The 16,482-nt window shown below is 26.8% G+C and overlaps 2 protein-coding genes across 5 annotated transcripts in view; one reads left to right on the top strand and one right to left on the bottom strand.

Annotated features, from left to right (window-relative positions):
* Positions 1-12,256, bottom strand: part of LOC112596898 (tolloid-like protein 1) — a 53,573-nt gene extending 41,317 nt beyond the window's left edge. Inside the window, exons 1-4 of one of the 3 annotated variants that reach the window (XM_025342728.1) lie at positions 11,866-12,256; positions 11,716-11,781; positions 10,668-10,895; positions 469-751 (exon numbers count right to left, since the gene is read on the bottom strand). In XM_025342728.1, coding sequence (XP_025198513.1) covers positions 469-751; positions 10,668-10,821 — 437 coding nt within the window. In that variant the 5' untranslated portion in view covers positions 10,822-10,895; positions 11,716-11,781; positions 11,866-12,256. Of the gene's footprint in view, positions 1-468; positions 752-10,667; positions 10,896-11,715 lie in introns of those variants that run through there. The other 2 variants (XM_025342727.1, XM_025342729.1) reach the window with 2 other exon arrangements.
* A 2,042-nt stretch (positions 12,257-14,298) lies between these two features.
* LOC112596897 overlaps positions 14,299-16,482 on the top strand; it is a 61,838-nt gene continuing 59,654 nt past the window's right edge. For both annotated transcript variants that reach the window (XM_025342725.1, XM_025342726.1), the window contains exon 1: positions 14,299-14,740. The gene's annotated coding sequence lies outside the window, so the exon portion shown is untranslated. The remainder of the gene's footprint in view (positions 14,741-16,482) is intronic.

Genomic DNA, 16,482 nt, shown 5'->3' with positions numbered 1-16,482 from the left:
TATGGCATCGATTTATATTGTAATAGATATAAATGATATTTGAGAAATTAAATTTCTACTAGTTTTTGTGAGAAGAAAACGATAGGAAAATGTAAGGAGTGAGTAGATTTATTTTTAACATTTTAATAAAGTTTGAGTAAATAGATCTGAACTTTCTTCAATTTTTTTATATAATATAGTTTTAGCAAATACGGATTTAAAATAGGTTTACCAATATTAAATTCCTATAACTTTACAGGTGAGCACTGAATTAGTGAATTTTTTATGCGAAAAAAGTATGGAATATACAAACTATATATTTTATAAGAATCAATAACAGATTCCTTTTTTATATTTTTTTTTAACTTTGTCATTTTATTTTTTAATGATTATTTTGGCATACTATCTGATGTTTTATTATTTTTTTTTTATAAAATTATGATTCATAATGTATAAAATATTGCATGATTCCCTTATTGAGATAGATACCTGCTTAAAGAATTATCAACTGTTGTTTTATCCCAATGATCGTCGTTTTTTCTCCTGTTCAAGTGATTCTTCCTTGTCCTATTGTTGTGCTTGTGTCTAATCTTGATCTGCGTTACATCAATTGACTTACTCATCCCTTGTACTATACCCTCTTCTTCGATTTGCAGCCCTTCGTTGATTTCTTTCTTATATTTTTCAATTTTTTCTGCATATAATTGTCTGTCTTTTTCTTTTTTATTGGTGTATTCTACATCAGGTACGGCTATATCACCCATAAAATTACCTAAAAAAATTAATTATTTATTAATGATATGATTAAATGAAAATAAAAATAGTTTTTAGATAGTTTTAATATATTATTTTATTCCGGCTATCTATAAATTACAACTTAGATACCTAAGTTACTTTATTTTTGATCTGAATTTTAAATACTAAATAGTTAATTATAAAATAAAAACAATTAGCGAAATAATGTAATCTAAAAATAAAAAGTACCGTTAAAAAAACAGCAAAGGAGCACAATGAAATATTATTTTTACGATTCTAAAATAAGTATACGAATATTTTGTTATTCTACGGAGATTATATAGGTAATTGGCATTTAATTGAAAACAATTCAATACGAACTCATTGGATATTCAGAATGTGTTGTACTATAGCTGTACATAAATTTATTTAAGTATCATAATATCCCTCCATATATTATAGTATTAGTAGTTTTAATTAATTATTTTAATTTCGTAATAAAATTAACATTAGCGATACGTTGGAAAACAAATAAAAAAGAAGAGGGGCAGTCGTTATCGCGCGGCTTTGCAATACTGTGTCGAAATAGTCACTATAATGGATGTGTTAAATTTAAATTCAATGATAAATCATACATAAAAAACGATTCTGAGGGGAGACGAACTGTCAGCCTTTATCACTAAGTATATTTCATGCTATAATTTTTATAAAGCTCATTTATTTTACACTTAGTATTATGGTAGATTTAACTTTTTTCCGAAAATATTGTATTTATTATGCCAATAATATTTAATGATTATAATAATATCATATATTTTTACCATATTAGTATATCACATTATTGTTATTTACTTTTGAATCAATTGGTATTGATAATTTTACCGTAAACAGTCTAATATATGTTAATTGTATGAATAAGTAATATTTTAAAAATTTTATTGCGTACCTATAATAAAATTTATAATTAACATAAAATTTTTAAATCTCCACAAATAATATTAGTGTATAATAACAAAATAATTAACATTGTTATTCATCATTGTATAGTTAAAGATTTTCGACCAAAGTTCTACAAAATTGAATTTTGTATTTAGATTTTTTTTAAATTTTTGGTTCCAGTGTTAACTACTAATGAGAAATGTTGTATTGGGTTTTCAAATATTTAATATTAAAAGAAAAAAAAATTTTGAATTTCCAACTACAATAGTTTGCAATTTTTTGCGATCTTGACGAATTTTGTCGAAATTTTTTCTTTAAATGCATATTAAAATCGAACTTATTATTTTTGTATGCATATAAAAACAACTCATTGGGAATCTTATATTAGATTTTTAAGATTTTTGATTAGTGGAAATTTTTTTTACTGACACTTATAGAAAAAATATTTAATTTGTACATAGCTCAAAGAGAGTCAATACATATTGTCTATTGAAAATTATATTATGTATAGAAAATGGTAATAAGAACACATGATGAACAATTTAAGTTTCTTCTTTTTGAATTATCACAAAATAAAAATAAAACAATTTGGTCAAAAACTCATTTTGCATAAACAATTCTTTTTTTTCTTAATTTTTTCGTTTTTCTCGATTATTAAAAAAGTACTGTAATATATAATTAACTAAAGTACCAACAATGTTCAACTTTTTATCAGAAACCATCTTCAAAATTTAAAATCAAAGCATTTCTTCTGCTTGCCCCAAAATTGATGACGTACAAAAAAATAATACATACATCGATGTAAAATGAATACATTCATTGCTCCGCTCAGAATCCAAAAACGGTTAAAAAAATATACCATTATGATTATCTACATTAATTAAACTTATTATACATTTATATTTTTATAATTTTAAAATACAGTCAATTTTAGATTAGTTGATTTTGAAACTAATTATTTGGAAGTTTATAAAATATTTATTTTATAATTATTTAAAACGTAATCGTAATTCACTTTTTCGAACATAATATAATTCATAGATTTTGAAATATTATAAATAGTAAGATTTTATAACAATGGCCACTTAAAAAAACATTAATTTTGTGTCTTCAGATTTTTAAGATAATCCAACGTAATAGCGTATACTAAGAGTTTAAAGCAAATTCCAGATTACGATCTGGAATTTGTTTAATACTTCGATAATACGGACTAGAAATTCTGGTAAAATATTTTTAACGTATATATAAGCCCAACCCAATGTTAATAAAATAGTTTCTTAGTCTAATCTTAATAGTTTAGTATTCGCTTATTTTAAATGCCATTAAAATTAATATAACGATATAACGCCTCGAGGAACTTAATCGTTATATGTCTCTATATAACACAAAATATCAGTTATATATGTATATATACATAAATGCGCTGTTGCGTTCTCTGCAGTATGAAAATTATTTTTACCTTATAGTTATATTTTTTATTTTGTTGCCATTGGTATATTGTTTCTACATAATATAAATACATTATAATATGCAATATACGTTTGTTCATATTATACCTACAGCCAGCCGAAATGATTTATAACTTATTTATCCCAAGAATCTGAATGATATATGTATTTATATTACTGCACACTGTAGTCTATAACGAACGCAAAACTATTTTACTGACTTTCAGTAGGTACCTTGCAAACGGAACGTGCTCTTTTACCTAATGCCTGGATTAAAAATAGATAATACCGTTAATTTATGAGATAAACGCGTCCCTTAACCACTACACGAGTATTATATAGAATTCTTGAATAGAAATCGTTTATATATTATTGAACTTATATATATTCTATGTAGGTAGTAGTAGGTCGATAGGTACATCAGTAAAGAAAAAAATACTCTGATTTGCGTAACAACTAACAATGTGTTCAGTGTTGACTCAATTGACCCTGCATATTATTTACTTTATAGTCTGTACATTACACAATCTAACCGTACGGTGAGCGTTAAGTATAATACGGATTAGAAGATTTTAGTGTGCGCGTTTTAAACAAGTTTAGAAACACGTTTCAGCCTCTGTTATTTACATATTATTCTAAATTTCAAGAAAATCAAACCAACAAAAAATTAGTTCAAATTTTATTTTTTGATCAATTCTTAACGAGTTTTTAATATTATATTGAATGTATTAAACGAGCACTTTCGATTATTCTTGTAATCATACAATACAATATAAAGGTATACTACATACTAACCATTATATCATTAACTTTAGTCTAATTATACAATGTATAACTTATATTAAATATTAAATACATTGTTTTGGGTGGAATGTTTGATGATCATTTTTTTTTTTTTTTTTTTGAAATACTTTAAAGACAACATAAATTACTGTAAAAAGTAATAGCTAAAATATTGCTCAGTTCTGGAATTATAAAAATAAAACCAAATCAAATCTGACAAATGCTCTGACTAAAAATACATTATTATTAACACCCGCTAAATGCATAAGTCTAAATATCATAAGTGTAGGTATAACGATAAAATAGGGCTTTCGCTTTCAAATCTGTATTTTGAATAACGTATTTTATAATGAGTTATAGTGTTAAACAAAGTTTAAAAAAAAGAAATAATTATAACGATATTTATCTTCAATATAGTACATACACTGTGTAACCACTTATTAAAGTACCTATATAATATAATAACCTCAATTTAAACAATATATATATTTTATATACATATGCTATGGTTATACTACACGTAGTAAAACTCTTTAAAATGCGTATGATCAAAAAAAAAAAAAATCAAAAATACATGTGGTTTACAGTATGTTGTAATTACACGGTACAGCAATTCCTCTACAGTAGCATACGTGTGCTATTAATGTACTATGATATTTGGGTCGAGAAAATAATATAATTTGTCGTTAATTTGAGAAAATTTGCACGAGACAAGCCTAATTTTCTCACTCATCCGGTTAGTGAGTGTAATATTTTGATTGAAATATCTTAACTTTCGTTAACGAAACCTATTAATATGACTGAAATCGCATTATATATCCCCTCGCTATGAACGTTCACCAAAGTCATCCTCAAAGGAAGATGCCTCAAAGCGGTGGGCGGAATTATAATAAGTCTGTTTCATTTGCTTTCATTTGCATTAAATTCGAAGAAGTTCAACCCTCAAAAAAGTTAAGTTTACCGCCGTAGGCTTCAACGGAATAGGATACATGTCAAACTATATAGGTAGGTACTATTAATTGGTAGAAATAATTGGCATAAATGATGATGTTCGAATTATTTATTTATTCTAATAATGATAATAACTAATGAGTAATAATAACCATAATCGTAATATAGCATTTGTATATACATTTTTTTTAAATTTATATACGTCAATAGCTTGTCACGGATTGTCAACTGTGAATCAGTATGTCATATTCGCGTAGGTGTAAAACATTTAAATTTAAATCTAAGCCAATTTATCTGTGAGCTATATTTCAACGTGACTACCGTATTAAGCATATAACAAGCCGGAGTGTACAATTCGAAAATTTAATAATAGTTTGTACGTATATATTATAATTAGTAATTAGTAATAACTAATAAGTAATATCGCACATGTATACAAGTGGCACTTACAGGTGAGTTAAATTACCAAACTATGTTTATTGATTACTCAAATTTTACCGATATTATCAAAAAGATATGTAGCCGAACTTTTATTTATAAACACATCTAAGTATAACACACTAACACAGTAAGTATACCGTAAAAAAAAGATATATTTTTGACAAAAAATTAAACCAAATACACCATTAAATTAATAATATAATCACAAATAACCAGAAGAAAACATCAATAAAATCAAACACTACTGGCAAAAATTATAAGACATTAAAATCAAAAACTAATTTGTCGACATGTGTCGACTACGAAATTGAACGTGTTAAAATATCATTTTTTAAGAAATTTAATTGTTAAAAGCAGAAGTTGAAACTCACTCCGATTTTTCGACATTTTTAATTATTAACCAATGTAACGATATATATGTTACTATGTTACTGACGCGTCATTTATGCTACACTCTGCAATTTTGCTTAGGTCAGAAGAACACAAGGAACGTAGAGTACGAGTATATATAAATCATTTAGATATAGCTAATCAGTTGAGTTTGGTTCGTGAAATAGAGACAACAGCAGTCTATATATTTTTAAGTAATATTTTTAATTTGATTTACTATAGGTATAATAACCTACCTTATAGATAAATCATAATTTATTCAATCGTTTCAACTCGTACTCCACTACATCTGTGATCTTCAAAATAATACTCTCAAGAACAGGGTTACTCAGATGATAGTGTACTGTATAATTATATTGATATTTAGTCTTATAAATAAACCTTGTAATACGTTGCTATAATATTGTTTCTATTGTGTTAGTTAAGAGCGCAGGTCATAAGTTTCTAGGATCTGTAAAATGTAACTTTGAAAACTTTATTTTATCAATTCAACAACCCAGTTCTTAAGACCGGTTCGTATAGTGGAAATAGCTAACCGACTACTCCTTAACTGGATAGAATTAGATATAAATATCGACAGCCACTTAGTTTTAATAAACAGATAAGTGTGTTGTACCAATAAAAAAATTAATATTAAAAAAAAACTGTTAATGTTAAACACACATGTTAATTAGGAATATTTATTTTCTGGTCACTTGTAATCGGCATATTTTATCATACTGCAAATACCTTCATCACAACAGGATTGTGGAGGAATAATTTTTTGCTTATCATAAAACATTTATAAATCAATGGAAAATTATATTATTCTTAACATTGCTTTTTTTTTCAACCCTCATGTTACAACACACCTCATTCTATGGTACCTGCTTAAAACTTATGCTTAAAACAAGTATGCTATGTACTATAAAAACCAGTTACCATATGCATGTCTGATTTTTTTAGTACATTTTGCATTTATTATAAAATTAAAATTAAATAAAATCACTTGCTGATTATTGATAAAATACGCTATTATCTCAAAATATGTGTTTTAACAAAATCTAATTAATTTAACAGGTATTTTTATATTGATAAATATTAATTATATTATATTTAAATATAATACAGTATTGTAAATATTTACAAATCAATAAAAACGAATTGAATATTTAATGTTCAAAATGCTTAAGTATAAATTTTGAATTATCAAAAAATGTTTACACAAAATATTTTTACTAAATATTTTATACATGAATATTTGTTGAGTTCTGTATATAAAAAAAAAATTTGATTCACCAAGTTAATGTTGTAAGAAAATATTATTATAAATTTATTAGATATAAAATATTTTTTTATTGTTTTAATGAATATTTATTATTCATTAGTGTAATAATTATCATATCTTTACAATAATGCAATAGTACAAATTTGATAATGAAAAACGATATTAATTACAATTCTATTTTAATAAAATATATCTAAAATTAGCTAGACGTTTCATTAAACAGTTATATGTGTTGTAAATTAATTAATATTAAGAGGACGCCACAACTGCGTGTTATCTACGTCTTATAAACGTATAAATGTATAATATAACAAATTTTTGTTCAACAGTTTCAATTTTGTGTATTAACCTTTAATAACAGAGTGAATTGTCCAATGATCAAACTTAAAAGTAAAAACATTAACTATATTTTACTATGGAGTTTTATTATATTTTAATTTTTAAGCAAGTTTTTAGAGGTTATGTAAATATTACAATTTAAGATTTTTAAAAATATAGTTATTAGTAGAAGTCGAATTTATATAGTCTTAAAATCCTTTAAACGTGATTTTTTTAAACATTAAAAATAGGAAATATATCTATTCTTTTAAAATATCAGGTATATGATGATTTATGTTCTTAAAAATTTAAAATATTTATTAATTATTCAATGAGTAAAAAAAAATTATTATTAAAATTAAACAGTTTAAACTTATTTAATTAATTTAGTTTACAATAAAAATTAATTGGCACATAAATGGTACATACAAATAATGAGTAATAAAATTATTAATTATTTTCTTAGGAAAATATTTATAAAATTATAAATATTGTTTTTTTTCTTAAATAATTTCTAACCTCTAAAATATGCTTTTTTATGCAAAATAAAATTTTTTTTATAAATTTTGTATTTCACGAATCGTTTCTTTATCTTATTTTACTGTATATACTAGAAACAAATATTTAAGATAAAAATCCAACTACTAGTTATTAATTAACTCTTTAATAATTTATAATACGACGTGTCCTTATTTTTAAGTTTACATGAATACAATATTCAACAATTCAATTGTAATTCAAATTTAATGTATATAATGTTGTTTACACAGTTAAATGTAATCCGTATTTATATATTATCGTATACATATTTAGAAATTTTATAGCAGTTTGAAAAATATTCTATGTGTACAATGTACATAGACTACAGTAACTGCTCACAATAGACATCAAATGTGGAGATATATTATAGAACTATCATTTAATGATAAATAGGAATAAATAAAGGAATTAGGTACAATATTATACTAATATAATTTTTATATTACAAATCCCAAGGAAAGGCTAGACTAAAAACAATCTTCACTATATTTTACAAAGAACATGTCATAACTTCTTAATGTAGTAATTAATACTATCTATTTAATATAATGTTTACCTTAACTATAAAATGACCTCGACGTGTTGGTACAAATGTAAAACTCTTTTTAATTACTGTTTATTTTGCTAAATGCTAATTATATACTATATAAAATATAGTTATTAATGAAACTAATTTATACCTATTTTATCATTAATTTAGTTAATTGTTTTTCTACGTTTTATTATTTATATTATATATTATGTTAGAGTGTTCTATATATATATGTTCTAATATATCATAATTAATTGTTACCTGAGCAAAAAATAAAAAATAAATAAATTGCCAGGTATTTTTAATTCTTTTATAAAGTAAAAAATTAGAATAATAGATTTTACATTTTCGAGGCACATAAAAAATTGGTAATATTATTAATTTTTCCTTAATAATGAATAAATGTGTAAAAAACGTATAAAATTATATAATCTTTTAGTTTATCATATGATAAAATAAGTTGGTATTTGGTACTTATACTTATTTAATTTAAGAGTTTGCATGATATTATCTTTACAATAGTATTTTTAATTTAGGGATGTTCACTGAATGTTTACAAAATTAGCTAAATTGCAGAATAAATATTGAAGTAGTTATTATACCTCTTTAATTTGTACATATTATATTTCTGTAATAAATTAGTATTATTATTATATACAAGCAAATCACATTACAAGGTTCAAGTTAAATTAGTTTAGGATTAAAGCAATTTAAACTAATTTATATTTTATGTGAATGTCATATTATCAAATCTTAATTAAGAACTAAATTTTAAAATATATTTTCTATACATACATGTCATACATACTATGACTTTTCATAAAGTTTAAATTAATGTTTATTCAATGTACCTATTAAAAAGTAGAAAATTTAATTCATCTTTAGTAAATAAGTGATAAGAAAAAAAAATTAATGTCAAAGGATTTTATATTAGATAACGAAGGTCGTCTTGTCAAAATTATAATTAATTTTTTTGTATTTCAAATAAAGTAATAAGTACAGATGTATTATAAGTCTGCAGTAGTGCAGTGTAGTGTTAATATTAAAGTATTAGTACATAAATACACTCCAGTATAAATAATTTGTATTGAAGTACAACAGATAATGTAAATTGAAAAAAATATATGTATAAAATAAAATAAAATCTTGCTTCAATTCAAATAATATGTATATCTCTACCAATACTACACATTATTCAAATAAATACCATGATGATATTGTTATGTTAGCATCGTATGTAGTATTCAACACTGAGAATATTTTAATTTAAATGAAAATAAGTACCTTAAAAAGTTTAAAATATCTAAAGAATTTAAAAAAAAATTGTACATAAAACATGCAGTAAAAAAAAAAACAAATTCTAATGACTGAAGATTATGGATTAATAAAACTGTTAATAATTAGTATTTGAAAAAAATATGAACTCCAAAGGCTTATTTATTATTATTTTCGATCATAAATAAAAGTTATTTATTTATTTGTAGGTATTAGAAAGAAATGGGTATGTGCTCAACTACAAAGTATTTTAATTAATTTTGTATCAATAAAGTATTATGGTATTTTAGTAAAAAATAAGAAAATATTTCATGTGTATATTGTATACATATTAAAACGTTTATGTACAAAACAAGCCGGTATATAATATTATAATGATATAAAAAGTATAATAAGTTATGATTTGTGAGTATGGTCCAAACATATACGAGATTTTAATACTAGTATTTTTTTTTCTTCAAGAAACTCTTTATATTACTATCTGAAATTTTTAATTTTAATTTACAAACTATGATTGTATTATGACAATATATCATTTTTATGCGCTGGATGTAAGACACCACTTTTTTTTCTACTCAAAAATAAAATTAATAATAATATCACTATAACAAACGAAATATTATTGAATGGAATATCGTATACACAAGCCATACTATAATATAGAGTTCATCGACATTACGTATTTTAACGACCAAAGTCCAGCGGCAAATACGAGTACCTACTATGTCAATTATCCAGATGAAAGAAGAATGTTATTCGACAACTATTTTTCTTTTTACTTTACCCTAAAATTCATCAAAACGGAATTAATCTGAGCTTTCTTAAGATACCAAGAAAACCCCTCCCTACACTTCTATACATAGTATAGCTACTATAAAACTGCAAACGACTAAAGAATGCTGCCCCTCAGACGCGTTTATAAGAAAAACGTGTCAAGCAGCACCCCAAACAGTATACACTAAATCTACACGGACCCTTTGGGACGTATACATATATACACAAGTTAATATAAACTATTTCTTTTCTTTTATTTATTTATTTATTTTTTTTTTTTAACATCGTTACTTACCGGCCTTGCAGGGGTCTAAATCGACATCATTAGATATTTTTTTCGGGTAACTCGAGCAAAGCAGTTCATCGGCGGTGAACTTGGAACAATCGGCTGTAAGCCATAATCCCGCCAAGACGCGGATAAACAAGAGGAACCCTCTGGCCGCCCCCATAGCGACTCCCGAGTGTTGTCCCTCCTGGCTAGCGCTCAACACTGCTTGACGACGATCGTTATCTGCATGTTATCCTGTATAATGAAATATAGTATAAAATATCACCTATTTGTGTGTACAGTTGATTTGTAATAATATTTACTTTTTAATGTAACAAATGTAATTATTAAATTAATATTATTAACAAACTATTTTCTACACGTGCGCATTAAGCATAATATAATCAAACATCGACTCTTATCATGAGTTTAGTGTTTTATATATTTTGTTTTATGATTCAGAAAATATAGCGTGGCCTCGTTTCTCTTCCTTATGTATACCCATATCACAAAGTCCACGGACGTTTTGGACACGAGAAAAACGGCATTTAGAGTTGATTAACAGCAATATCGATGCGATTTTTATTCAATATCATCTGTCTATGGAACTAAATAATAATTTTTAATAAGTATATCCGTGAATCGATTACAATTCAATAAAACTTAGTTAATTTTTCATTATTTGGTCGTTCTTTGTTTAATTTTTCGAATATGTAAGAAATATGTAAGAACATAATGAGTTTTATCTAAGACGATAGAGTGACAGCCGACAGGTACTGATTAGAGAAAAATATTGAAACGTATATAATTTTGAAAGATTACATTATTGATTTGATTCAATATACAAATAACAATGATAATATAATTATCTTTTTTTTTTCTTTTTAATTTTTCCTCGAATTAATAAAAATCGGTTAATTTAAAAACAAGAATAATTTAATCTCGTTCATTGATAGATTTAGGTACTATTAAGTATATACCTAGCCTTAGTAATCGAAGAACGTCTGACGAAAAAATAATTAAATAATTATGAATATTAACTATGACATTGATATAATAACCGGTAAATACTTACAGCTGTATTTGTTGTACGAGTTGGCGATTTTCAGACGAATGAAAAAATAACTGTATCGAATATTCGCTGTATACGCATAAACACGAAGGCAAAAAATATATTATAACAATTAACAATACTGTAAATTAGACTTTTATTAATTATTATTACCACACATGACGATTTAATATTTCAGTATTGTTTATAAATTATAATATTATAATACGAACGCAAACACGAAACGACCGGCTCGTGCGCTTACGGAACAACGCAGTACATACTATGCCCGGCACGAGTTACTACTAAAGAGCTCTCGCGAGACGCGATGCGCCCGTACCTATATGACCAATTTTTATCCACCCTCTTTCGCCGTATCAATCTCCCGCGCTCGCCGCCATCGACGCTGTGTACCATAAATATTGACATGACTATCACACGACTTGTCAAGCCTATATTGCCGCCACACATCGTATCGCTATGTATAATAATAATGCCATATTAAATGCAATAGATTATTATTTTTTACCCGATGTGTAATTTGAATGACAGCAAATATTATTATTATTATTATATGGCTAAATGACAAATGTCCGTCTAACGCTGATAAATCTTAAAATCAATCGATTTATAATAATAATAATAACAATAACGCTATAAAATCTGCCGACAATACACGATAATGTTTTTGTTTAAGCCGAATTTCATCAAAAAAAAAAAAAAAAACAAACATAATAGTGCAAAAAAAATAAAAAATTTCTATTTTAAATCGAAATGTTATTGTTTACAGTATTGATTAATATTAAATAAGTATAAAAGGTACTCAGTTATGTAAGAAAAAAAAATATATAAACATGTTTATCGAATAATTTATAATAATAATAATAATAATATTTTATTCTCATGTTTTAATAAGAATAAAATTAAAAATAATAATGGTCATAATAAGTACAGTTTTTAAATAGTATTACTATATTTAAATGTATTAAAATGTTCATAACATTGCATACAATAGAAAACTGTAATGAGTAATGACAATTGGAATAATGTAATAGTTTTGAATAGGTATATCGTGATATCGTATACGTTTATGACAAAAGATCTTATGATCGATGCAACCCACCGGTCACCACCTGCGCGCTGGTTTTAATGGTTTTGTTTTGACGTAATATATTTTTCGCACACATCATTCGGATTCGGCAACATAATATTATGACGTCATTTAATAATAGCGTTTTTAGTAAACAATGATTTGCAATGCACCCTTTTCGCACTTAGTCATCACACTTCCCTCGCTACGATTTCGTTTACCAATAGTGCGTACGTCGTTAGATGATCCCATTGTGGCCAGGATAACGCTAAATCGTAATTTTCACGTCATGACTTTCGTTTTTCAATCTCGCGCGGTCTTAATATTATATCTGCCTCTAAGATTCCTTTTTTGTAGAAAATTGATGTCAGTCATCAAATAGGTAGGTATCGAACACGAGCAGGATTATATTAGTTAAACACAATATTGTGTACATAGGTACAGCATCCCACGAGAAGAGAACACGCGGTGATAAATCGTATTTTTAAAGTGCCTACATTGGGATACGCATAAAAGTAGTTATGCGGTAGTAATGTTAATCGTGGTCGTAATGATCCAGAACAGTATCAAGGTGTGTGCGCAGGGGTGTTGAGAACAAAAATAAAAGAAATGCCCGGTAAGTACGATAACATGGTTGCAAAACACGCGTCTTTGGCCTGTCGCCATTGCAGAATCTTAACGCGTGTATTCGAATAATTTTTATAAACGGCATTTCAATTAAACGTGTGGTGGTGCTCTGTCATACGGATGGCAATGTGGCCATGTGGGGTCGGTTCGATTGGCGGTAGTGTGGGTAAAGATTTTTTTCATTATTATTATTATTATTACTCACACACACAGGCATCGACACGGTATAATATAATCTAAGCAATGTTGACGCACAGTTACGCTCCTACCAGGTACCAGGTATCCGAGTGGACCGGTTTCCAGTATATTATATTTGTTGTAAACGGTCAAGTGAGAAAAAGCGAATACGTGAGAGAGAGAAGAATACTGCGCGCACGCTATCTATACGCGCAAAACAAAAACGAACGAATTGACGTAACGTCAGCCGCTATAGGTACCCACATAACACATTGCACCTGTAATAATACTGCTGGTAATATCCAGTGTCCAATAATTTTATTGTTTTCTTGAGGACGCAAAAATTGAGTAATAAACCTGATAAAAAAATCTTTTTATTTTCTATTAATTATTATTTCAAATTTTCAGAAGACGACGATAACGATGCACGTCATGCAGTAAAATAATCGACAACACTCACGTGGGTACGCACTACGCGCTCGGCGTGTGCAGTCGCACACGATTCAAACACTTTACACACCACACAGTACACCGTACACGTACTCACACACAAACACTTACCGAGTGCGCGCGCGCGTACTTACGTAAAATATTAGAAACACTGGTTACGATAGTGGGGATTCGACGACGACAATAACAGCGGTTATGGCCAAGGTGAATACCGCGGTGTTGGTGGTGGTGGCGACTAGTGATGGTGGTCGGTGCCCGGTGGTGGTAGTGGTTGTTGGGCCGGTCAGTTGTGGTTCCCGTGGCGGACTGGTGGTGATTGGTGTAAGCGTGCGTCGTCGGTGGCGGCAGGTTGACGAACGTCTCACAATCGGTTCGTCGGTCTGGTTTTTAGTTTTCGTTGTTCGATGTGACGATCCTTTAACGCGTATTATTCTATCTTAACGTAAGCAGTCGACTCTACTACAACGATTCGGCAATGCGTGGCTATCGTTAAATTTGTTTATTTTTATTATCGTTTTATTGGTTTTTTGATTTCAATAATCGCGTACAAAAGAAACTAAAAAAAGGTTCTCCTGAACACGGCACTCAAAGCGCTCCGGAATTCGGCCACTGAAGATTCTTCTTTTCCATGGGAGCAGCAGTCAGCCAACGACTGAATTTGAATCGAAGAACTGGAGTGAGATTGGAAAAATTCGCCCGATAAAGGTAAGAGAAAAACGGTGTACTAATGTTGAAACTATTTTGTCGCACCCAACGAATTTAAACTTGATGTTATGTAATATGCGATGTATGAAAATAATTAGATTTAAATTGGGATTAACTTTATTGTGTTGATACGTTTTTTTCCGGCATAAGAACTTTAAAGATTCTATTGTGCGCGTATTAATATTGATGTATGTTTAGGTTACTTTTTGATGTATACCGACGTAACAAATATATTATTTAGTATTTATTAATATTTATTTTTCATCAAGTAACAATGTTAACGTTTATCGTAATCACTTTTGTCCTCGGCTGGCATTTTCTCATTGAAACAGTGTACAAATAACGATTGGAAATTGCATAAACCTTGTTTTCCTACATGTATACATGACCAAAATCTGTTAGCTATGTAGTAATAGTTAAATTTTCTCCAAGAATGATTGAATTTTGAGAATTTTAACGATACGCGAATTAAACCGTGCCTACTGACTGTATTTTTATAATTTATAATAATATGTATCATTTTGCTATAGATTGTACTTACTATTTAAACACATTATATATTTTGTTAACCTTGAAACATTGCAACTTAATACCCGGTGATGTATATATAATTATTATATGAACGTAAATATAATGTACTCATTACTCGTATTATGTTAAAATTCATTTACTGCAATTTTGAATTTATTCAGAGTATTAAATGAACGCTTTAAATGTTTAAGCTTTTACACGTTGGTTCAGATAGTAATATATGAATGTTTTTATGCTTAGAAAAGTTATTTTAGTATAACAAAGATAACAACAATGAGATTTGAAATCAAAGACTATATACTACTGATTACGGTATTGAAATATTATCATCAATCACAAATATCCAAACACAAAGGTATTATTAATATTCTTTTTTTTCTTGAACAATCTGTCACTGAATGTTTGAAATGTCTCAGAGTTTAAAATATTAGCGATAGGTAACAAACTTTGTAAATGATTAAAAATATAATTAAACGTTTAATTTCATAACGAATTTCGAATCATTGATATATCTGATGAAAATATATATGTATTGCATGTATACTAAATTATTAAGCATTAACGAACTACTTAAATATTTTGAAAATAAAGACAAGTATTTAATATACTATGTATATTTTGTTATGAAAAAAGTTACACAATTATATTATAATATTTATATAGGCATACTAAATTAATTTATATTTTTTGATAATGTAAGAGTATGATAAAACGCGTAGGTATAATACAAAATAGAATGTGGAATATTTCATTTTCAGAAATTTAACTAAATATTTTCTCTTTTATTATAAAACATTATAATTTAATATATATTTATAATTAAAAATAATAAAATATACATGAAAATTACAATTTGTAAAATTAAAAACAAATTCTAATACACACTAATATAACTCCTGTCTCCTACTATCTGTATGCATAAACAACTTTTTAACAGTACTTACCTACTTATACTGTTACTTATTATGTTTGATATTTGAAGTCCTTATTATAGCTAAAATAAAAATTCGTATATTACCGTCGGACACAGAACGTTCTTTCTGTAAGCAAATCGTAATCGTTCGGACGGTACAAGTCACGAGTAGGTAATAGGTCATTTATCCAATTCAACGTGACCCGAGGGTCTGTTTTGGATACTGTACTATCGAATCCTGTTGGAATAAAAATGGCAAACATTGTTAGTTTTTTAAAATATAGACTATAAATATTTT

Source organism: Melanaphis sacchari, unplaced genomic scaffold, assembly GCF_002803265.2.
Source record: "Melanaphis sacchari strain LSU unplaced genomic scaffold, SCAv2.0 Contig36_pilon_pilon, whole genome shotgun sequence".
Lineage (NCBI taxonomy): Eukaryota > Metazoa > Arthropoda > Insecta > Hemiptera > Aphididae > Melanaphis > Melanaphis sacchari.
This window is presented reverse-complemented; position numbering and strand designations above follow the sequence as displayed.